Source organism: Cryptomeria japonica, unplaced genomic scaffold, assembly GCF_030272615.1.
Source record: "Cryptomeria japonica unplaced genomic scaffold, Sugi_1.0 HiC_scaffold_1025, whole genome shotgun sequence".
Lineage (NCBI taxonomy): Eukaryota > Viridiplantae > Streptophyta > Pinopsida > Cupressales > Cupressaceae > Cryptomeria > Cryptomeria japonica.
The window spans coordinates 11445-29783 of NW_026729688.1; the positions used below are offsets into that span (position 1 = coordinate 11445).

The window sequence follows — 18339 nt, forward strand, 5'->3', positions numbered from 1 at the left end:
CACGGGGGAAATATAATTGCAACACGTACTTCATTATTCATTCAGAAATTTGATGCATGTAAATTATTATCCTCTTGGATTGGGAAATGCGGTATTTTAGATTTAAATAGTATTACATTTCCAAGATGCCGTGGAGAACAAAGCCAACCAGGACAAACAAAATTGCAAAGAAAACAAGGAAGGCGATGGGAACTTTGTCCTCAATAAATTTAAAAAACTCTTTTTATCTATGCTATTTCTTAGGCTACTGCATTATAGAAGGGAGGATAAGATTGTTCATAACATATTGATAAGTTTTGAAGCCAAAGAAATTGTTTTGTTTAGACGCAGGAAGCATTCAAATTGTATACAATGGCCAACACCGAAACCCAACAGAGCCTGAGTTCTCTGCTGTGCACTGACGAAAGAGATTTCTTGATCAGAAACAATGGAGACCAGGTGTGATTTTTACCATTTGGGTGTTTTTATTTGCTAATTCACCATGTTCTTCTGATTCAAAGCTTCATTATACTTATCTTTCTCTCCGTTGTTTTTGAATTTGGAATATGTTACCTATCTCCTGTGTGCATGTGGATAGACAAAATTATGTGTATTTAGATCAAATTTGTTATTGGGTATGCCAAAACTATTTTCTCTTAAGATTCAAAGAGCTATGTGGTAGACACTTTTCTGTTCTGATAGATTAGATATTTTCTTTGGTATTCTGTGTAGAAAAGCATTTTCATTCATGGAATTTGCTACTGTGTATTAGATTAAATTTGATATTAACATTTATTATTGGGTTTAGTGTATCATGTTGTTTTAGATTAAATTTGTTATTGTACAACGCAATATTGACGTTAGATTGAATTGTTAATGCTGGATCAGGAAAATGTGTTTTTAAAGAAGTGTGGGTTGTATCCTCATATCTTCTATATATAGGAAATTGACCTTTGTTCTATTAGAAGTGTATACAAAGTTCCTGGATAATTAAGGCTTTGAATTCATTTTTCTGTCTAAAAATGAAGACAAGCAATGAGGAATTATTTGAAGAGTATCACAAGACCATGCCATGGCTTGCCTTATCATTGTTAGATGCACAAGCCAAAGGTAAGCTATGTTAGACCTTTGATGTCAAAGGCATTTCTTTCCTTATCTTTTTGGGCTAGCAATAACAACTATTAACATTGATTGTGTAAGTATTATTGGAGATTATGGTGCTAGGGCACATCTAGTTGGTAAAGAAAGGATTTGTGAATTTAAAGCTAAAGGAGGAGGTCATTAGGATTCCATTGTTTTGAATTTTCTTTTTATCTCTTCTAAGAAAAAAGTGTAGGCATTATCGGTGGAGGAAGAAATGTGAGTGGGATTTATCTAATCATGATTAGAGTTGGGATTTCTATTTCATTAGAATAAATTTTTATTATGATTATGATATTAAGGATCCTTTTATCTATTTTCTAATTATAGGCATGCTATATCTTCATGTTAATAGATGTTTCTATTGAAGTCAATATACAAGATTGTATTTTCTTTCTCATCTTGTTGGTGGGCTCCTTGTAGATGGTCAACTCTAAAGCTTAGAAAATTATATAATAAATTAAACAGTAGTAGTGAGGACTTTGAGATTGTGTTGATCTCTAGTGAGTAAGATGAATAGTCCTATGGATGCTCCAAGTTGTTCATTATGATTCTAAATGAGAGATACTAAACTATTAACCTCGAGGAACATGTCACGTTTAGTGATCATGTGGATCTTGTATTCTTGATTAGTGTCAACTCACAAGAGTAGATACAATGACCTTTACACTTCAAGATTTGCAAGGCTTAGGAGGGTGTTCGCTTCAAATCTTTCAAGACAATTGACTATAATGACAAAAATATATAATAAACAAAGACTAAATCTTAATTGTATAGAATAAATCAAATTATTTTTCACTAATTTTTTTTAATGCTAGATCTTAGTACTAAAGATATTTTAAAGATATTGTAAATAATAATCTATAGGTTTATGAATAAAGAATTTTGGAATGATCCTTCTATATTGATTCTCTATAACCTTAAGAACAATACTTAAACTCTGCATGAAGGAAAATGAGTGGGAGTGGGAAGAGTGGAGGTAAGGTTGGGAAGGCATTGTGGGGGAGGAGGTGGGGGAGGAAAGTGATCCATTTTCAATTCCTTCGCCCAATTAGATTCATTTCTTGTGGAGGTTGAATCTGGGTCCCTTAGGGCTTTCTTGGATTGTGAAGGGGTTGGATTGTTGGGGGGCATTCCAACGGTTGGTGTTATATTCTTTCCCTTGCATGAGATTGTCTCCTTTACGGATGGTCGTCATGCTTTGCACTATCTGATATTTGTAGTTTCTGTTTTGCGGTATTCTCTATTGAGCTAGAGAGCCGCCTTTTTATGTTGTGCTTCATTGCTAGTGGTGGGGGTCTCTGGTGGTTGTTCTCTATTGTTTGTTGTGTTTTGGAGGTGGCTCTTTTTGGTGGAGCATTAACGCTTTTGGCCTCTCTAGCCCTGGAGGTTTCTTCGTTGAAGGTATCTTCTGGTATTGGCTTTTCTTTCTATTAGGCTAGGCATTTTGGAGGTTTCTTCGTTGAAGGTATCTTCTGGCATTGGCTTTTCTTTCCATTAGGCTATGCATTTTGGAGGTTTCTTCATTGAAGGTATCTTCTAGTATTGGCTTTTCTTTCTATTGAACTAGGCATTCTGGAGGTTTCTTCATTGAAGGCATCTTCTGGCATTGGCTTTTCTTTCTATTGGGCTAGGCATTCTCTTCTTCCTATTTTTTTCTTTTTTTTTTTGAGTGCACAGATCATGGTGTTGGCTATGTGTCTTCTGCTTCTTGTGTTGTGGGTGCCCTCTTTGTTTATCGGTTGAATGCCTTTGCTCTTTTTTTTTTCGTTCCTGGTTGGTTTTCGTGGGTGGGGGTCTCCTTTCTCACCTTGCGAGTTGGTTTTCGTGCATTGGAGTTGCAGATTTGATGATTTTCTACGCTACAATGCTTAAGATGGTGGAGGTTTTTTATTTTTTTATTTCTAGTCTTGTTTTTTCTTAGTTCTTTGCTGGCCTTGCTTGGGTGCTCTATTTTGGGCCTGCCTCATGTTTGGTGGAAGAATGATTTTTCTATGGTCATGGGTGGGGGTGAGATCAAGTTATTTGTCAATGGGTGATGATTTCTTGTTCTTGTTCTCTTTCTTTCCCTTTTTCACATGTTGGGTTCTTGAATAACATGGGTTGATGAATTAACAAATAGTTTTAATAAAAAAGTGAATCATGCTAGTCTTCTAATGAGCAATTTTCCACTTAATGAAAAACTGGATGCAATAATGATAAAAAATAATAGCAGGAAAAGCTCCATAGAAAGAGGACAAAATTAGCAACAAAAAAAAAGGACTGTGTGGAGAGTATAAACAATCAAACTATTTGTATACTTTTTAAGAGTTATCCCAAATATTTATACTCATAAACAAATGTGAATGAGTATAGTAGCTTTCTATATGAGGTAAAAAAGACCTGTTTACCATGCATGAAACACTAAGGTTCCCTTTTACTAGCTTTCCAATGCATGGAAAGAGTACCCTCTTAATCACATGGCATATCAATCATATTCAAGTCTCCACTAAAAAAATAAGTAGTAGAAGGTATTTAATTGGTGATTCAGTACCACAAGGAAGGTCTTTTGAAAACATCATTAGAATCATAAGCATCAATAGCTCCAAAATAATGGTTTTCAATATGGAAGAGGGTCGAAATGATCCACTTGGTGGGTCACATATGTGATCAACCAAAATGTGTCTGTGACTTAGAAGAGAAAATTGTCAAGCCCTCCATGATTTGGATCATGATTTCTAGATGAGAAAAAAATAGTTCACCAAATAGCATGATAAGCAACATAAAGCTAAAAAATAGTGACCCCAACTTCATGCAAGAAAAGACATCCAAATCTACAAAAAAATGATGAGAATCTCTCACAACATACTTATTTTGGATTTCATTAAGACTTTAAATTTTCAAGGAGATAAATTTCATTAATAAGAAGCAAAGGTCATATCATCACTATCTAACTCATTGAGAGTGGAATAGCAATTTTACAAAAAAGTTATGTTGAGAAGAACTACGCAATGGAATATCAATAATTTCATCCTTATTTTCTCTATAATAAATTTTCCTTCTTATAGACACCTCGATGGAATGTGAGACTGATTTATTACCACAAGAAGGAAGGAGAATGGACTATAGTATTAGCAAAGAATATAAAATAGGTTTCAATGAAGGTATTCTAGAATCTTTAGGCCAGGTGGATGTCTCACAATTAGAGGGATCCACCCTTTCCCTTATATCCATAAGGTTTGAATATGCACTTGATTACAATTCAAGAGCTTGAGCTCTTCCATTATAGGTGTTTTAGTTATTTTTATGGCTTTTGATCATAGTCCACCCTTCATTATTTTTAGGTGGATCCCTAGAAGGCTGACAAAAAGGATTATTATGAGCAGAGATTATGGGAAAATCCCTAATTTTACGGTAAGATAATTGACACTTGAAATAAGTGTTTGAAAAATCTATATTATTGAAGTTACCTTCAACACATACACACTTTTGAAGATGATCAAAGAAGAATTGTCATTACCAACATACATCACTTTATCGAGAGAACCAACAATAATGGGTAATAAATTATAGAATGATAAAGAGAAACCTAGGAATTATATCAAGATCAACAGGTTCAAAAAACCTTCTAATTAGAGACCATAAAGTATCAAGTCAAAATTTAAAAAATGAGAAAGGACACATTGACAAACTAGTGGACATGTTGAAGAATGGCCTATAGATGTATAGCTTGAAAAAAATGAAAGAGAAAAAACTCCTTTGTGATATTTTGAATGGAATCAAGATAGATCCTATTAACGACCCAATTCTTGTCAACCCAATTCTTATAATTCTTTCAAGGATAATTATTCAAAAAATGCAACTTAATAACAAATCATTCTAAAGCTATTTATAATAATTCTCAAACTTTGGTATGATAAAAACTGAATTCAAAGGAGAATCATAGTTCATACGTTGTGAAAATTCTTGAGAACAAAATTTTATGGGTGCTTGTTTGGAGGAGCCATCATTTAGATCTGCCAAACCTTAAACTCGAGTATAAACTACTAGGAATTGTTCGGATCCAAGAACACTGAGAGGGGGGGTGAATCAGTGTTCTGCTGGTAAGATAAGATTTTATCCTTTTATACCATACACATATAAACCAGTAAACAACTAAACATATAACTTGAAGCAAATAAACCATCCACATGAATGAACACCATAGCACATAGAATTTATACGTGGAAAACCTCAAAGAGAAAAAACCATGGTGGGATTTGTGACCCACAATATCAGTTCACTGGCCATATGAAATTATATTACATATAATGGGGGCCTACACATGCAGGAAGGCACATTTCCTAGAGAATACTGCTCATCACTAAAGAGTCTAACTGACTACAAGCTTCTGCTGAAGTAAAACAATGAAAATGAACTCACAAAATTCATATTCATATGCTATGCCAAATAGAGTTTCGGTTCTAGCTCTTCTCTGTACTGGTTCATAAACCCTAAACACTACTACCGATATCACCTTCCCTCCAAGAATGTCTTACAAAACATTTACAGATCATTGCATGATACAATGTTCACATACACATGATCTTCGCATTCACAATCCACATCCACAATTTCTATCCTCACATAAAGTCATGATCTGTCATAATGACCTAACACACTGACCTATATACCCATTACAAACAATATGCCTTATGTCAGCTTACAATACATTACAAAAGACATCCAATGTCGGCCTTGATAATAATTACAAAATAATTTTCTGAAAAAATCTTCCTTGATGTTGGCTTCCTTGAAGTACTTGATGCCGGTGCCGGTGTAACCCTGGATACTCCAATGCAAGTGTATGCCAGTAAATGCCTCCTAATGCTGGTATATGACTTCCATCTTATCTTGTTGACATCAATGACAACAAAATGAATCCGATGAGTGTCAATTGCCAACAATCTCCCCCTTTGGCATTGATGGCAGCACTCATTTGAAAAATGGATTGTCTGTCGGTTCAACTGAAATATGCTCCTCTTGAGCAATACACTCCTTTTGATATTTTGATGTCCTTCCCATATGTTCCTGTCTAATATTTTTCTGATATTTTTCACATATATACACTCTCCCTTTGGCATCAATGCCAAAGAGTAGTGAAAGAATTGGAAGAATTCATAACATAAGAATGAATAAATACTGTTTGTTTTATCGGAGCTTGACTAACTTCAAAATTTCTGCGTAAGCCTTATCCAGCAACTGTAGGTATGTATCCCAATCAGTTTTGAAAGTTTCAGATATGGATGCTAGTCCACTTAGTAAGTGTGCCAGTGTTTCCTTCTCTTTGACTTTTGTCGGTGTGGGTTTAGCAATCATCTCCATACACTCTCTTTTATGTACACCCAGTGAATCCAATCTGGGACTCACCAATCCTCTAAGACTCCTTGCTCTCCGAATAATTTTATTTCTCTCCTTCTCAAAAGAAAAAATTTGGTTCTCCAAGGACAAAATTTGTCCATCAAAAGATGTTGTCAGTGAGGTTAATCCATCAAAATAATTAGCAATGCTAGCTACTTTATCATGTAATTCCTTTATTTTGCTATCTACATTTGCTGTAAGAATTTCTATGTTACAACAGACCCTGTATATATTTGTACATTGTTTCAAGAAATTCTCAATAAGAATGAGTTTAGCTTCAATTTTCTTTTTCTCTATTTCAATGATCTGGTCAAAGGCGGCTTTCTTAGCCATAGTAATTCTTTCTAATGCCTGTCGGTCTGATATCTCCTGTAGTGAATGAAAATTGCTAGATATGTGCTCTGTTAGTTTTTTAAGCTTGCCAGAAGGGCTTGCTTCATTCTCAATCTAACAATCAGGGATTAATTTATGCAACATTGTAACTGATTGATCTATTATTCCCTTATCTATAGATCCCTCCTTTAATATTTTCTGAGTAGCCATCATCATTAACTCAATTGGACTCATCTCAATGACTGGTTTCTTCTCAACTTGAGAAGTGTCAATTGCCAAAACCTTTGCCAAGGAATCAATATGAACTGTCAGTGTAGACTCAATTCCCTTTACCTTATCTTCTTTATCACTGGTGGCTTCACCACTTGGTGCAGTGTCAATTACTATCAGTAGAGTAGTATCCACAATATTCACAGTATCCTATACATTGCCTTGCTCAAAAATAGTTTGTGCTGGTATAGACTCTACACTTTCCTTTACTACCGGTTGTGTCTGTATATCTATAGTTACTGCCGGTTTAGTCAAAATTGGAGTTGAGCTTCCCAAAATACCTTTCCCTTTTGATTTATCTAGAATGGTGGAAGTTGTTGCCATAACAAACTCTTCATGATATGTAAGAGAGTCTGGATTCTTCTGGAAGAATTTTGTCCAACCCTCACTAGTCTCATTTATCACCTCATTAACTCTGCCCATCATTATGCTTATTTGTCAGGGTTTATTACTAAAAAAGTGTCCTATTAGCAACATCAATACATCTCTTCATTTCATCATTACTAATAGCACCACATAAAGTCAAAAGTTCTACCTCTTTGATCTCCCTATCTCTCTTGACTGCATCAAGTCTTCTAGCATTTAGCTTATTATACAATGACAGAGGTATTTCCTTCAAAAATTCTACTAAGGATTTCTTATAGATATCTATATGCAACAAAATTGCCTCTTCTATCTCATTCTGCTCACTTTCTTCTAAATCCTCATAATACATAGATATATTTTTCAAAATTTCATCCTTTGTAATTTCATCAATTAATTCAGCATAGGTCATTTTGGTCTTATCGGACTCAGTATCATCAGTCTTCTTCTTTTTTCTTGGGGCTGCCAGAGTAGATGTAACTGGGTTTCTCTTTTGTATAGGCTTTCTTGCTAGAGGTGGCGGTGTAGTAGGTTTAGTTGCCTTTCTAACAAGTCTCCTACTAGGCTCCACCTTCTTCTACTCTACCAGTGGCTGATCTAGTTTCTTCCTTTGTGCCCTTCTAAAGGCTAGAGGTTCATTGTCCTCAAGGTCAGAATCAAAAGTGATGGTATAAATGTAAGCTTCAGGCTTCTTTACTTCTACAATACTAGCCACTGCCGGTTCTGCTGCCGGTTTGGATCCAGAACCCAGTTGAGTGTCTATCTTATGAATTACATAATGTATATATGCAGACATCTTGTCTATTTTCTTCTCCCTTCTCTTCTTGTTGAAGCCATTTTTGACTTCAAAGGCCTTCTCTTCCGCTGTGCCAAAATGCTTTGTTTTGTCATCTAATGGGGCATCTAGCAAAATTTTTGCATAGAGGTCCAGAATGTTATCATCCACCTCATATCTAGGTTCTGTAACCCATATGGTCCTTGGTTCAACTGCTTCCATGAGGGTTTCATCAGTCTTCACCATGAAATAGATATCAGTGGAGTACTTCTCCACAATGTTCTTTGATAACCTCTCCCTCTACCTCATGTTTTCTTGGAATGTTTTGAAATAACCCCAAAGTTTCTCATCTCTACCGGTACCAAGATCGGTCATTGCTTCCTTGATCTGCATACCTACCGGTATTTCATGAGCCCAATGCTTCTTCCCTAGACCAGGGATCTCATTCACGAAGTATAATATTAAACAAACAATCAAATTTCTGTACCTAAATTTCCAAGGTTCAACATCAATTCACTCCTCAACCATTCACATAAATCATAATTTGCACCATTCCTCAGCATCTGATATGCAACATGAATGCAAGAACTAGCAATAGAATTCAATCGGCTAGATTGAGTAACCTTATAACCTATTATCATGCTTGCAAATTTCACGTCAGTGTCGGTGATTGTGTTGATCCTCATTGATTTGCTATCATGAGTTACACCAGTGAGTTTCTCAACCTCAGTGTTGGAAATTTTCTTGTCAGGTTCTTGTCCGACTTTGGGTAAGCCGATGACTGCTTAAATAGCCTCCTTGGTGATCATGTAAGGCTGATCTGGCCAGATGAACTCATTGTAAACCCTGCTTAGAATGTATCTGATGATCTCATCTTTGAATTCTGGTATGTACAGAATACCTATTAATCTTAAATCCTCAATTGCTTTGTATTCCGGCTTGATTGTTCCGGAGCTGCCTAGTATCATGGATTGATACATGCCTTTGCTTTCCTTTGTGCCTAGATCCTCTAGGATGCAGTGAATGTATGCCCTCACATCTTCAACATGCATCACCCCATCAAGAACCCTAGAAAATGCTCCTGTAGAGTCTTCTTTCTTAGCAATCAGGGGAACCTCCTTGAATATGGGCCTCAGCCTACCTTAACTTTGACAATGGTTGGATTTGCAATAAAAATAGGAGTTGAAGATCCAGATGCCACTTTCAAAGAATACCTAAAAGTGAACGCCGGTGGAAGATTGAGTGTTTCTCAGATAACTGCTCAAAATCCTTTCAGAATGCCTTTGCTTGCTCTTAATTCACCTGAAATTCACCTTTAGCTCACTCTGAATGTTTGAATGCAAGGTGAGTGAAAATGAATCCACTTTCCCTTTTTATCAGCGAATAAAACCCTAGTCTTTATTTGTCATAAATGCTTCACGTTCTACCCTACCGGATGTCAGTTTCATAGTCTTATGCCGGGTGAACCTTCAACAATGATGAACTCAACTTTCCAAATCTCTTCCGATCTCCTCTAGGAGAATATGCAATATTTGCAATGAATTTTCCAACCCCTAATGCCTATGCCTCATTTACCGGTGGAATTTCCTACTAGTGCAGGAATGCTCTGTTCTATTGGTGGAGTTACCGGTGTTGTTGCATTTCCACTTGGTTCTTCAATTTTTCTAACCCATCTCTTGGTGTGGTCTTGTTGTATTTAATCTACCTTCTTCTTTCCTTTGTCATTATCTTTATCATTGCTAATTGGTTGAGTCTTTCTTCTGCAGTACTTAGCAATATGACCTATTTTGTTGCATGCATAACATGTAACATTGATCTTTTGAATTTCTTTAACATATCCAGTGTCATTCCTTGACCTACAATGATTAGCAAAATGTCTAAACTTTCCACATGCATGACATTTAATATTCATTCTGCAATCTTCTGATCTATGACCATATTTCTTGCAATTTATGCATTGACCGAGAACAAAATTGTAGTTTTGATTTGCTCTATTTTTACATTGTTTAGCTATATGCCCAAATTTATTACAAACAAAGCATCTACCATTGAATTTATAAGCATTAGATTGCCTTACCGGTTTCCTCTAGTCTGATGAGTTCTGCATACCAGTTGTCTGATCTTTATTTGCAATACCGGAGCTTTCACCTTGTACAAATCCAAGTCCTCTAAAATCATCATTCTCCCTTTGTCTTTTCAATAAGTCATCCAACTGTGCAGCACTAATCCTGAATTTTTCTTTATACTCACTTGCAGTAGTCAAATCATCTCTCAGAGTAGTTATTTGTCTTTCAAGCTCTTGTTCATTGTTCCAGGACTGTGCCAAATCAGTTCTCAATAGATTATTCTCATGAGTCAATCTACCACATTCATCAAATTTGTTCTCTAGAGATATAACAAGATTATCTTCCTTCTTCTTTCTATCGTCAATATCTTTTGATAACCTCATGGTCAGCTCTTGCATTTCATTCTTCATGAGCATGTTTGCTTGACTTAGTTTCTGACATTGTTCCTTAAGTGCGTTTTTCTCCTCATCATCCGGGTTTTGCAAAAGTTCCTTTCTCTTGGCTTGAGCTGATGATAACCTTTCTTGCAGGAAAAGGATGAATTCATTAGCAAAATTCAATTCATCTTGCAATTTCAAGTTTTTCATCCTTTTAGCATCATAATCCTCAAGAGCCATCGCAAGTTGCTTCTCCATAGCCATGTTCAAAGATTTTGGTTTGAGGATCTTCCTCAAGTTGTTAAACTTCTAGGCTCGGATACCCATTATTGGGATCCAAGAACACTGAGAGGGGGGGGGGTGAATTAGTGTTCTTCTGGTAAGATAAGATTTTATCCTTTTATACCATACACATATAAACCACTAAACAAATAAACATATAACTTAAAGCAAATAAACCATCCACATGAATGAACACCATAATAGATAGAATTTATACATGGAGAACCTCAAAGAGGAAAAACCACAGTGGGATTTGTGACCCACAATTTCAGTTCACTAGCACTATGAAAAGATATTACATATAATGGGGGTCTACACATGCAGGAAGGCACATTGCCTAGAGCATAATACTCATGACTAAAGAGTCTCATTGACTATAAGCTTCTGTTGAATTAAAACAATGAAAATGAACTCACAAAATGCATCTGCTATTCCAAATAGAGTTATGGTTCTAGCTCTGCTCTATACTGGTTCATAAACCCCGAACACTACTACCAGTATCACCTTCCCTCGAAGAATGTCTTACAAAATATTTATAGATCATTGCATGATACAATGTTCGCATACAAATGATCTTCGCATTCACAATCCACATCCACAAGTTCTATCCTCACATAAAATCATGATCTGTCATAATGACCTAACCCACTGACCTATATACCCATTACAAACAATATGCCTTATGTCGGCTTACAATACATTACAAAAGATATCCAATGTCAACCTTGATAATAATTACAAAATGATTTTCTAAATAAATCTTCCTTGATGTTAGCTTCCTTGAAGTACTTGATGCCGGTGTCGGTGCCGGTGTAACCCTGGATACTCCAATGTCGATGTCTATCGGTAAATGCCTCCTAATGCTGATATATGACTTCCATCTGATCTTGTTGCCATGAATGACAACAAAATGAATCCGATGAGTGTCAATTGCCAACAGGAATTTAATGTTTCCTTCCTTCAAAACGAAAAAGAAACAATTTCAATAAATATGAAAAAATATAGAATCTCGTATGCTAGAGGCATTATATTGCATTTAAATAGCAATGACACAAACAAACGATAAACCCTTCTAGAACTAAAAATAAATCACAATCAAGTTAGTACTTCGTATTATATATTTATATGCAAATGACATGTATAATTATAGTAGAATGGCCAATGAATATTTATGAGCCATAAATAATCTACCAATCTGAGAAACTATTAATCAATCAACTGACATAGACAAAGGAAAATTTCTTCTATTTAGACAATGAATGTAAACCAAAGAAATTGGAAAAGGAAACAAATGTTAAAAGAAAAATATATGGAAAGGAACAAAATATTGAGCCATGATATGAAAGTTGATACAAGAACCTTTAGATTCACAATAAACATTTCTTAGATCATATGTATATAATTCTTTCAAAGTATACTGGAAAGAATACCATGATTTTATTCTCCTTACAATGAATAATTAGTGATGAATTTATTGCGATACTTTAATTTTGAAAGCATTCCAACCTTTATTGTTCTTGGTCTAGATGATAAAATAGTAGACTAATTTACAAATTAGAATCTTTGTGAATCTACAAAATTTGCTAGTTGTGATGATAATAAGAATGGATGATTCAAAGAAAATGTTGGTTTTAAGATAATGAAAATATGTGGTTATGATGGAAAAGGTTTGGGAAAGTATGGGTAAGGAATTAGACATTCCATTGAACCAAGTGCAAACCTAAATAATGAAGGCCTTGACTATGTTAGAAATAAAGAAAATATACATAATGTTATAGGTAAAGTACATAAAAAGGAAACATGCTGAGATCCTCATCTATGTATTATTTGTGGATTGAAGAATCATTTTGATAAATTATATTAGAATAGAGAGTAGAAGACACAAACTTTGAAATATTATTTGAAAATTAATTGTGGATGAATTGATCAATTTAACTGGAAAAAATGTCATAATTATGTTCAAAATACTATACGAACATTAATATTCTCATGTCAAACGAAATAACAATTAGAAAGACTTAAAGTTTTTTGTAAGGTGTCTGGTGATCATTTATTATGACTCAAAAGAAGACATTACCTTGTTATATATTATTACCGAGGCAAAACCATTGACAAAAACATTAGAAAGGGATAAATTTGAACATCTAAGACAATGTTTGGGATGCTAAAGTAGCCAGTGATGGAAATTAAGTGGGGTGTTAGAATATAATTTTAATTTCTCCCACTGACATTTAAATAATTGGCACCATAATTAAACAAAGAGTATAAACTCTTTGAATTATTCGTAACTTACTAGAAAGAATCACATTTTCTTCTTTTTTCCACGAGGAAATTTCATTATAGCATCAAAGCAATGGAAGGGTAGATATCATCCTAAAAACAATGTAATTTAATCTACAAAATTTTGATCACTATAAGCACCATTTTAACTCAATCCATGTAGAAGAATGAAATTTGTAGTTGTGGCACTTATATACGTGAAATAGGTAGTATTGATCAAAGAGATTGTTGCTAAATTTAAAAGGTTATAACATTGAACACGTAGATCATTACTTAATCTAGAAAGAGATGTAGCATTGATAGTAGGGATTGTTGATAAATCTTTAAAAATATTACTATTGATTAGAAAGATCATTGTTAAATCTAAAATGTTGTAGCATTAATCTTATAGATAGTTGATAAATCTAAAAATTTGAAGCATTGATTTCAAAATTATTGCTAAATCTATTAATATTTTGATTGAAAAGATCATTGCAAATGGTAAATTGTATATTGAGTGTTATCTCTATAAAGTTGAGTGGAGATGACAATTTTGAAGAATCCCATCATTATATGAAAAGTATAATTCTCCTGTAAGACTTCACCTTCTTTGTTGACATAACTACGAAAGACCTCTTGTTATGGATAATGATAAGTAGAGGAAAGGAAAGGTTTCATAATGATAAGTAGAGGAAAGGAAAGGTTTCTAGTATTGCAATTATTTTGATCATTATGTGGGAAATGTTTAAAAAGAAAAGGTATGAACAAAGGTAATCAAAAGTGTTCAAAACAATGATAAATTGTAAACTTTTGAGACGGCATTGCTTTCTTCATTCCTACATTGATATCTAATAAATTTATTTGTTATAAGTAGCCCCCATCATCTAGTTAGAATGTATATCTCACTGATAAAGTAGCTTCTCCTCCATAATCATTAATGCTGCAATAAGTTTCGATGCCTATCTAGAGATATAGCTTTTAACGAACCCCTTGCATTGTAATGGGTCCAAGCCACTGATATTTGTGTTAGTAGAGCCATAAATGAGATGATCATTCTTGACTTGATTCTGCTGCAGGTTCCAGTATCTGAGCTCACAGGCAAGACGGTTGGTTTATATTTTTCTGCTCATTGGTGCCCACCATGCCGAGAATTCACTCCAAAGCTTATACAAGTATACAATGAGCTCAAGCAAAATGGGGAATCCTTTGAGATTGTTTTCCTCTCTAGTGACAGAAACCAACAAGGTTTTGAAGAATACTATGCAAGCATGCCATGGTTAGCTCTTCCATTTGGAGACAAAGTCAAGAAAGATCTAAGCCAGTACTTTCAAATCAGAGGAATTCCATCTTTTATCATAGTTGGCCCTGATGGAGAAACTGTGACAAAAGATGGCAGAACGATTGTTTCTGTCCATGGGGCCAAGGCTTATCCCTTTACTGATGCTTGCGTTGCAGAGCTGCAGAAAGATATAGAAGCAGCAGCAAAGAAATATCCAAAAGAAACAAAGCATGAGCTGCACGAACATTCTCTGCAATTGACTCGGAGGAAGCCATACATGTGTAATGGGTGTCGGGATGCTGGGTATACTTGGTCTTTCTACTGCCAAAATTGTGATTTTGACCTTCATCCAGATTGTGCTTTGAAGGATAAGCACTCTGATGAAAATGAGAAAAAGGCGGCAGAAGTCATATGTGAAGGAGATGCTTGTCGAAGGGTTTAAGCAGGCAAGAAAGTAAGGCTTTCAGAGGGTTTTCTTAAAAAGCCTTTTCAATAAAGTATACGGAAGATTATATAGGTACTTTGGATATAATATCCCTTTCTCTTTGTTGTAGCGCACAAGCTCTTATGAACTGAAGCTTATTTACTCTGTCCCTCTCTACTAAAATTTGTTTAGTATTTTTATTATCTCAACATATCATATGGAACATGATATTTGGCCACTAAATATATTTCAACTGCTTTTGGATGTTTATCTCTAGTCTTTTAGTGTTTTAAGTATTATTTGTGGTTTTAACATGCAAATAGTTTTCAGCTTGGGAATTTCAGTAAGAATACAAACCCTAAAATCAGGGACGATAGGATTATCATGTATGGAATTCAGGAAAAGAGTATTTCTGTCAAGCATAACTATAAATTTTGCATTTGGTTTAGTCTAATTTATGATAGTATTATGTTGTCAACATTTCAAAAAAAAAAAAGTCTCTGTCAGTCGATGATTCTCGATACGTGGTTTCAATGAGGCAACTTGAATGCATTCATATAATTTCAATTCTATATATATAAATATATATAGCAGGTAATTTAATGTGTGGTAGGAAATTCTATTTGGCAAGTAAGAAGCCATGGAAACCCTTTCTAGAAGTTGTCTAACCGTTGTTCATTATAAGTTTCTGAATGTTATTTTCAGATCATTTTTATAATTATGTTATAGATATAGGAATCCTTTCTGAAATGAAAGGGCTATATAATAAGTTATACTTGTAATTTTGTAATTTTGTGTATAGAATCTTATGAGATCCTTAGCATCTGTATATTACTTTTCATATCATTTTTTTCACATTTAAATAATGATCATCATTCACTGTTGTTATTTATCACATATGTAAGCAATTTTTTTGTGCTCCTTTTTTAAGTGTGCAATGATACCTTATAATGTTCATGTACATGTCATTGTGTGTCTTGATTCATGCCTAAAGGTGTTTAAAGTGAGAATATTCCTTGGGGAGGTGTAAAATCTAACCTAAAGGTGCTTGAGAGTGGGAATATGCCTTGAGGAGGCCTAATCTAACTCAAAATTGCTTGAGATTGACATTATGTCTTGGGGAGGTCTAAGCATAGTCTAAATGTGATTGTGTTGCTCGTTCAATTATGCAAGAGGAATAGGTAGAAGCCTATGTCTATTTTGAGTTGAACTGCAAGGTTGTTTGTGTTGTGAGATGCAAACATTGATGAAATTTGTAGTCCAAGAAAATAAAAAATTGATGGACTTGTAGAGAAATGGAAATGGAAATTTCATATTGAACTAAGTGTAATAATAAGAACATTGCAAAAAATTCACATCATTTTCTTATGAATTTCTCCATAATATAAGCATATGACAAAAAAATTATCAATGGCATGCATAATTTAGCATCCACACCAATGTAAGTTTAGAACATCACTGCAACCTCCATATGAAAGTATTTCCCAAGATGTTTATTTTTAACCTACTTTGTATTGTTTCAAAGTTATAATTATGACCCTTAATATTTTATCACAATATCTTCAGCATATGATGCATATATTTTCTAGTAAGGATACTATTGTATTTTATTTACCTTTTCTATTTACCAAAAACATTATATAATATTTACTTGTTATGTTAATATTTCTTTTGAAAATTGTAATTTTGTGAATTGCAATTTATCGAGCCTTTTATTTTCATTGTTAGGATCACATTAAAAATAGTATAGTATGACATTCTAATAATTATGTCACTTAATATTTGATGACATTATCTTAAACATATGGTGCACATGTTTTCTAATAAGGATATTATAGTATTCTATTTACATTATTGATACACCATAGAATTTATATGAAATTTAGTTTCTATGTTAAAATTTATTTTGAACATTATAATTATTTATATTGGAATTCATCTAACACCTTATATTTAATGTTTTTACCATTCAAAATTGAACATACATCTAACAAAGTGTTTGACTTCTATAATGCATCACACTACCAACTTTGATGTTAGAAACATTTTATTATATGGGATCTATGTGAACTAAAAGACAAGTTATTCACGAGAGTGGAGTCTATGGTAGTTTAACAAATAAGTCAAAAAAATGATTTTTCTCTATTATCTACAATTGAAATAAATCTACAATTCTTTTCGAACATTATTTTTTTGTTATATATTGAAATGATAATTTCCCTACATAAACCATGCTAAAACCTTATATTTTGTTAAAAAGAGTGTCTTGTCTTCTTGAATATATTTATTTTTACTTATTTATTTATTATTTAATACTACTCATCACCTTTTATGCTTGTGTCTCTTTCTTTACAACATATAGCTTTTACACTAGGTTCTTCATTTACTAGGTTATTTTGGCTTATTTTACTCCGCTCAACACATATACATAAATAATCACTAAGTTGTTCTTAACCATGCTATTACCTTTCAATCATTACATTGGCTCTAACCATTTGTTATCATGTGATTTGTATCAACCAAATGGTGGAAGTTGAATATGGTCTTAAGTGCTTTTTAAAATAGCATTATACAATAATGTCTTCATTTCTATAACTATTATCACTAGCTTGAGAAAATTGAATGCATTTGTGCAAAGGGCCTCAACCCCTCATATATCTAATTACATTTCTTATGCTTCGTTGTTGAGTCACATTGATTAACTCCAATAACCTTACTCCACTTGAATGGACTCATTATGTATTGCAATGGCATCTACATGTGTACATATTAATTAATGATTTATAAATTTCCTCATGAGCCCCTCTAAACAAAATCTACATTTAATATTTTGAAGCTCATACTTTTTGTATCTGCTTAAGTGTCTCTCCACAAGATAGTTCTTATTAATACATAGATAACAAAGATTAATATAATAATTAATACTTATACTAAGGTTTTACCTATCTCATTGGCACATCACCATTGAATTAAAACTATGCATGATTAATGACCAATATTTATCCATCATTCAAATTGTGCATGATTGTTTGGACCTAGATTCATGAGTTTTCCAAGTCCTCTAGGCAAGGACCTTTTTTAGGGACATGGTTATTTTAGGGGATAGTCTTTGCATCAATCACAACTTTAACCAAACTTGGCATTTTTTCAATGTGAATATTCTATTAAGCATATGGAAAATAATAAATATTAGAAATATGAGTTATGTTGCCATTGATGTCAAACTTATTGGTTCGGACGTGGCCTAGTCCAGATATAGTCTTGTATAACTTGTTGGTGCAAATGTGATATGGTCTGGATATAGCCTTGTGTTGTACAAACTATAGTTGATGACAGGTGAGTTGTTCAAATATTGTCATGTAAGAATATGAAGATTTCTATATTTTGTAATATCGAGTAAGGGGTCAGAAATT

At 33.8% G+C, this 18339-nt stretch overlaps 1 protein-coding gene across 1 annotated transcript; it reads left to right on the top strand.

Annotated features, from left to right (window-relative positions):
- Window positions 1-351: 351 nt before the first annotated feature.
- Window positions 352-14944, top strand: LOC131057754 (probable nucleoredoxin 1-2). Its single transcript, XM_059216205.1, has 3 exons — window positions 352-438; window positions 2458-2523; window positions 14300-14944. Exons 1-3 carry the CDS (start codon window positions 352-354, stop codon window positions 14942-14944), a joined length of 798 nt encoding a protein of 265 aa, XP_059072188.1.
- Window positions 14945-18339: the final 3395 nt, after the last annotated feature.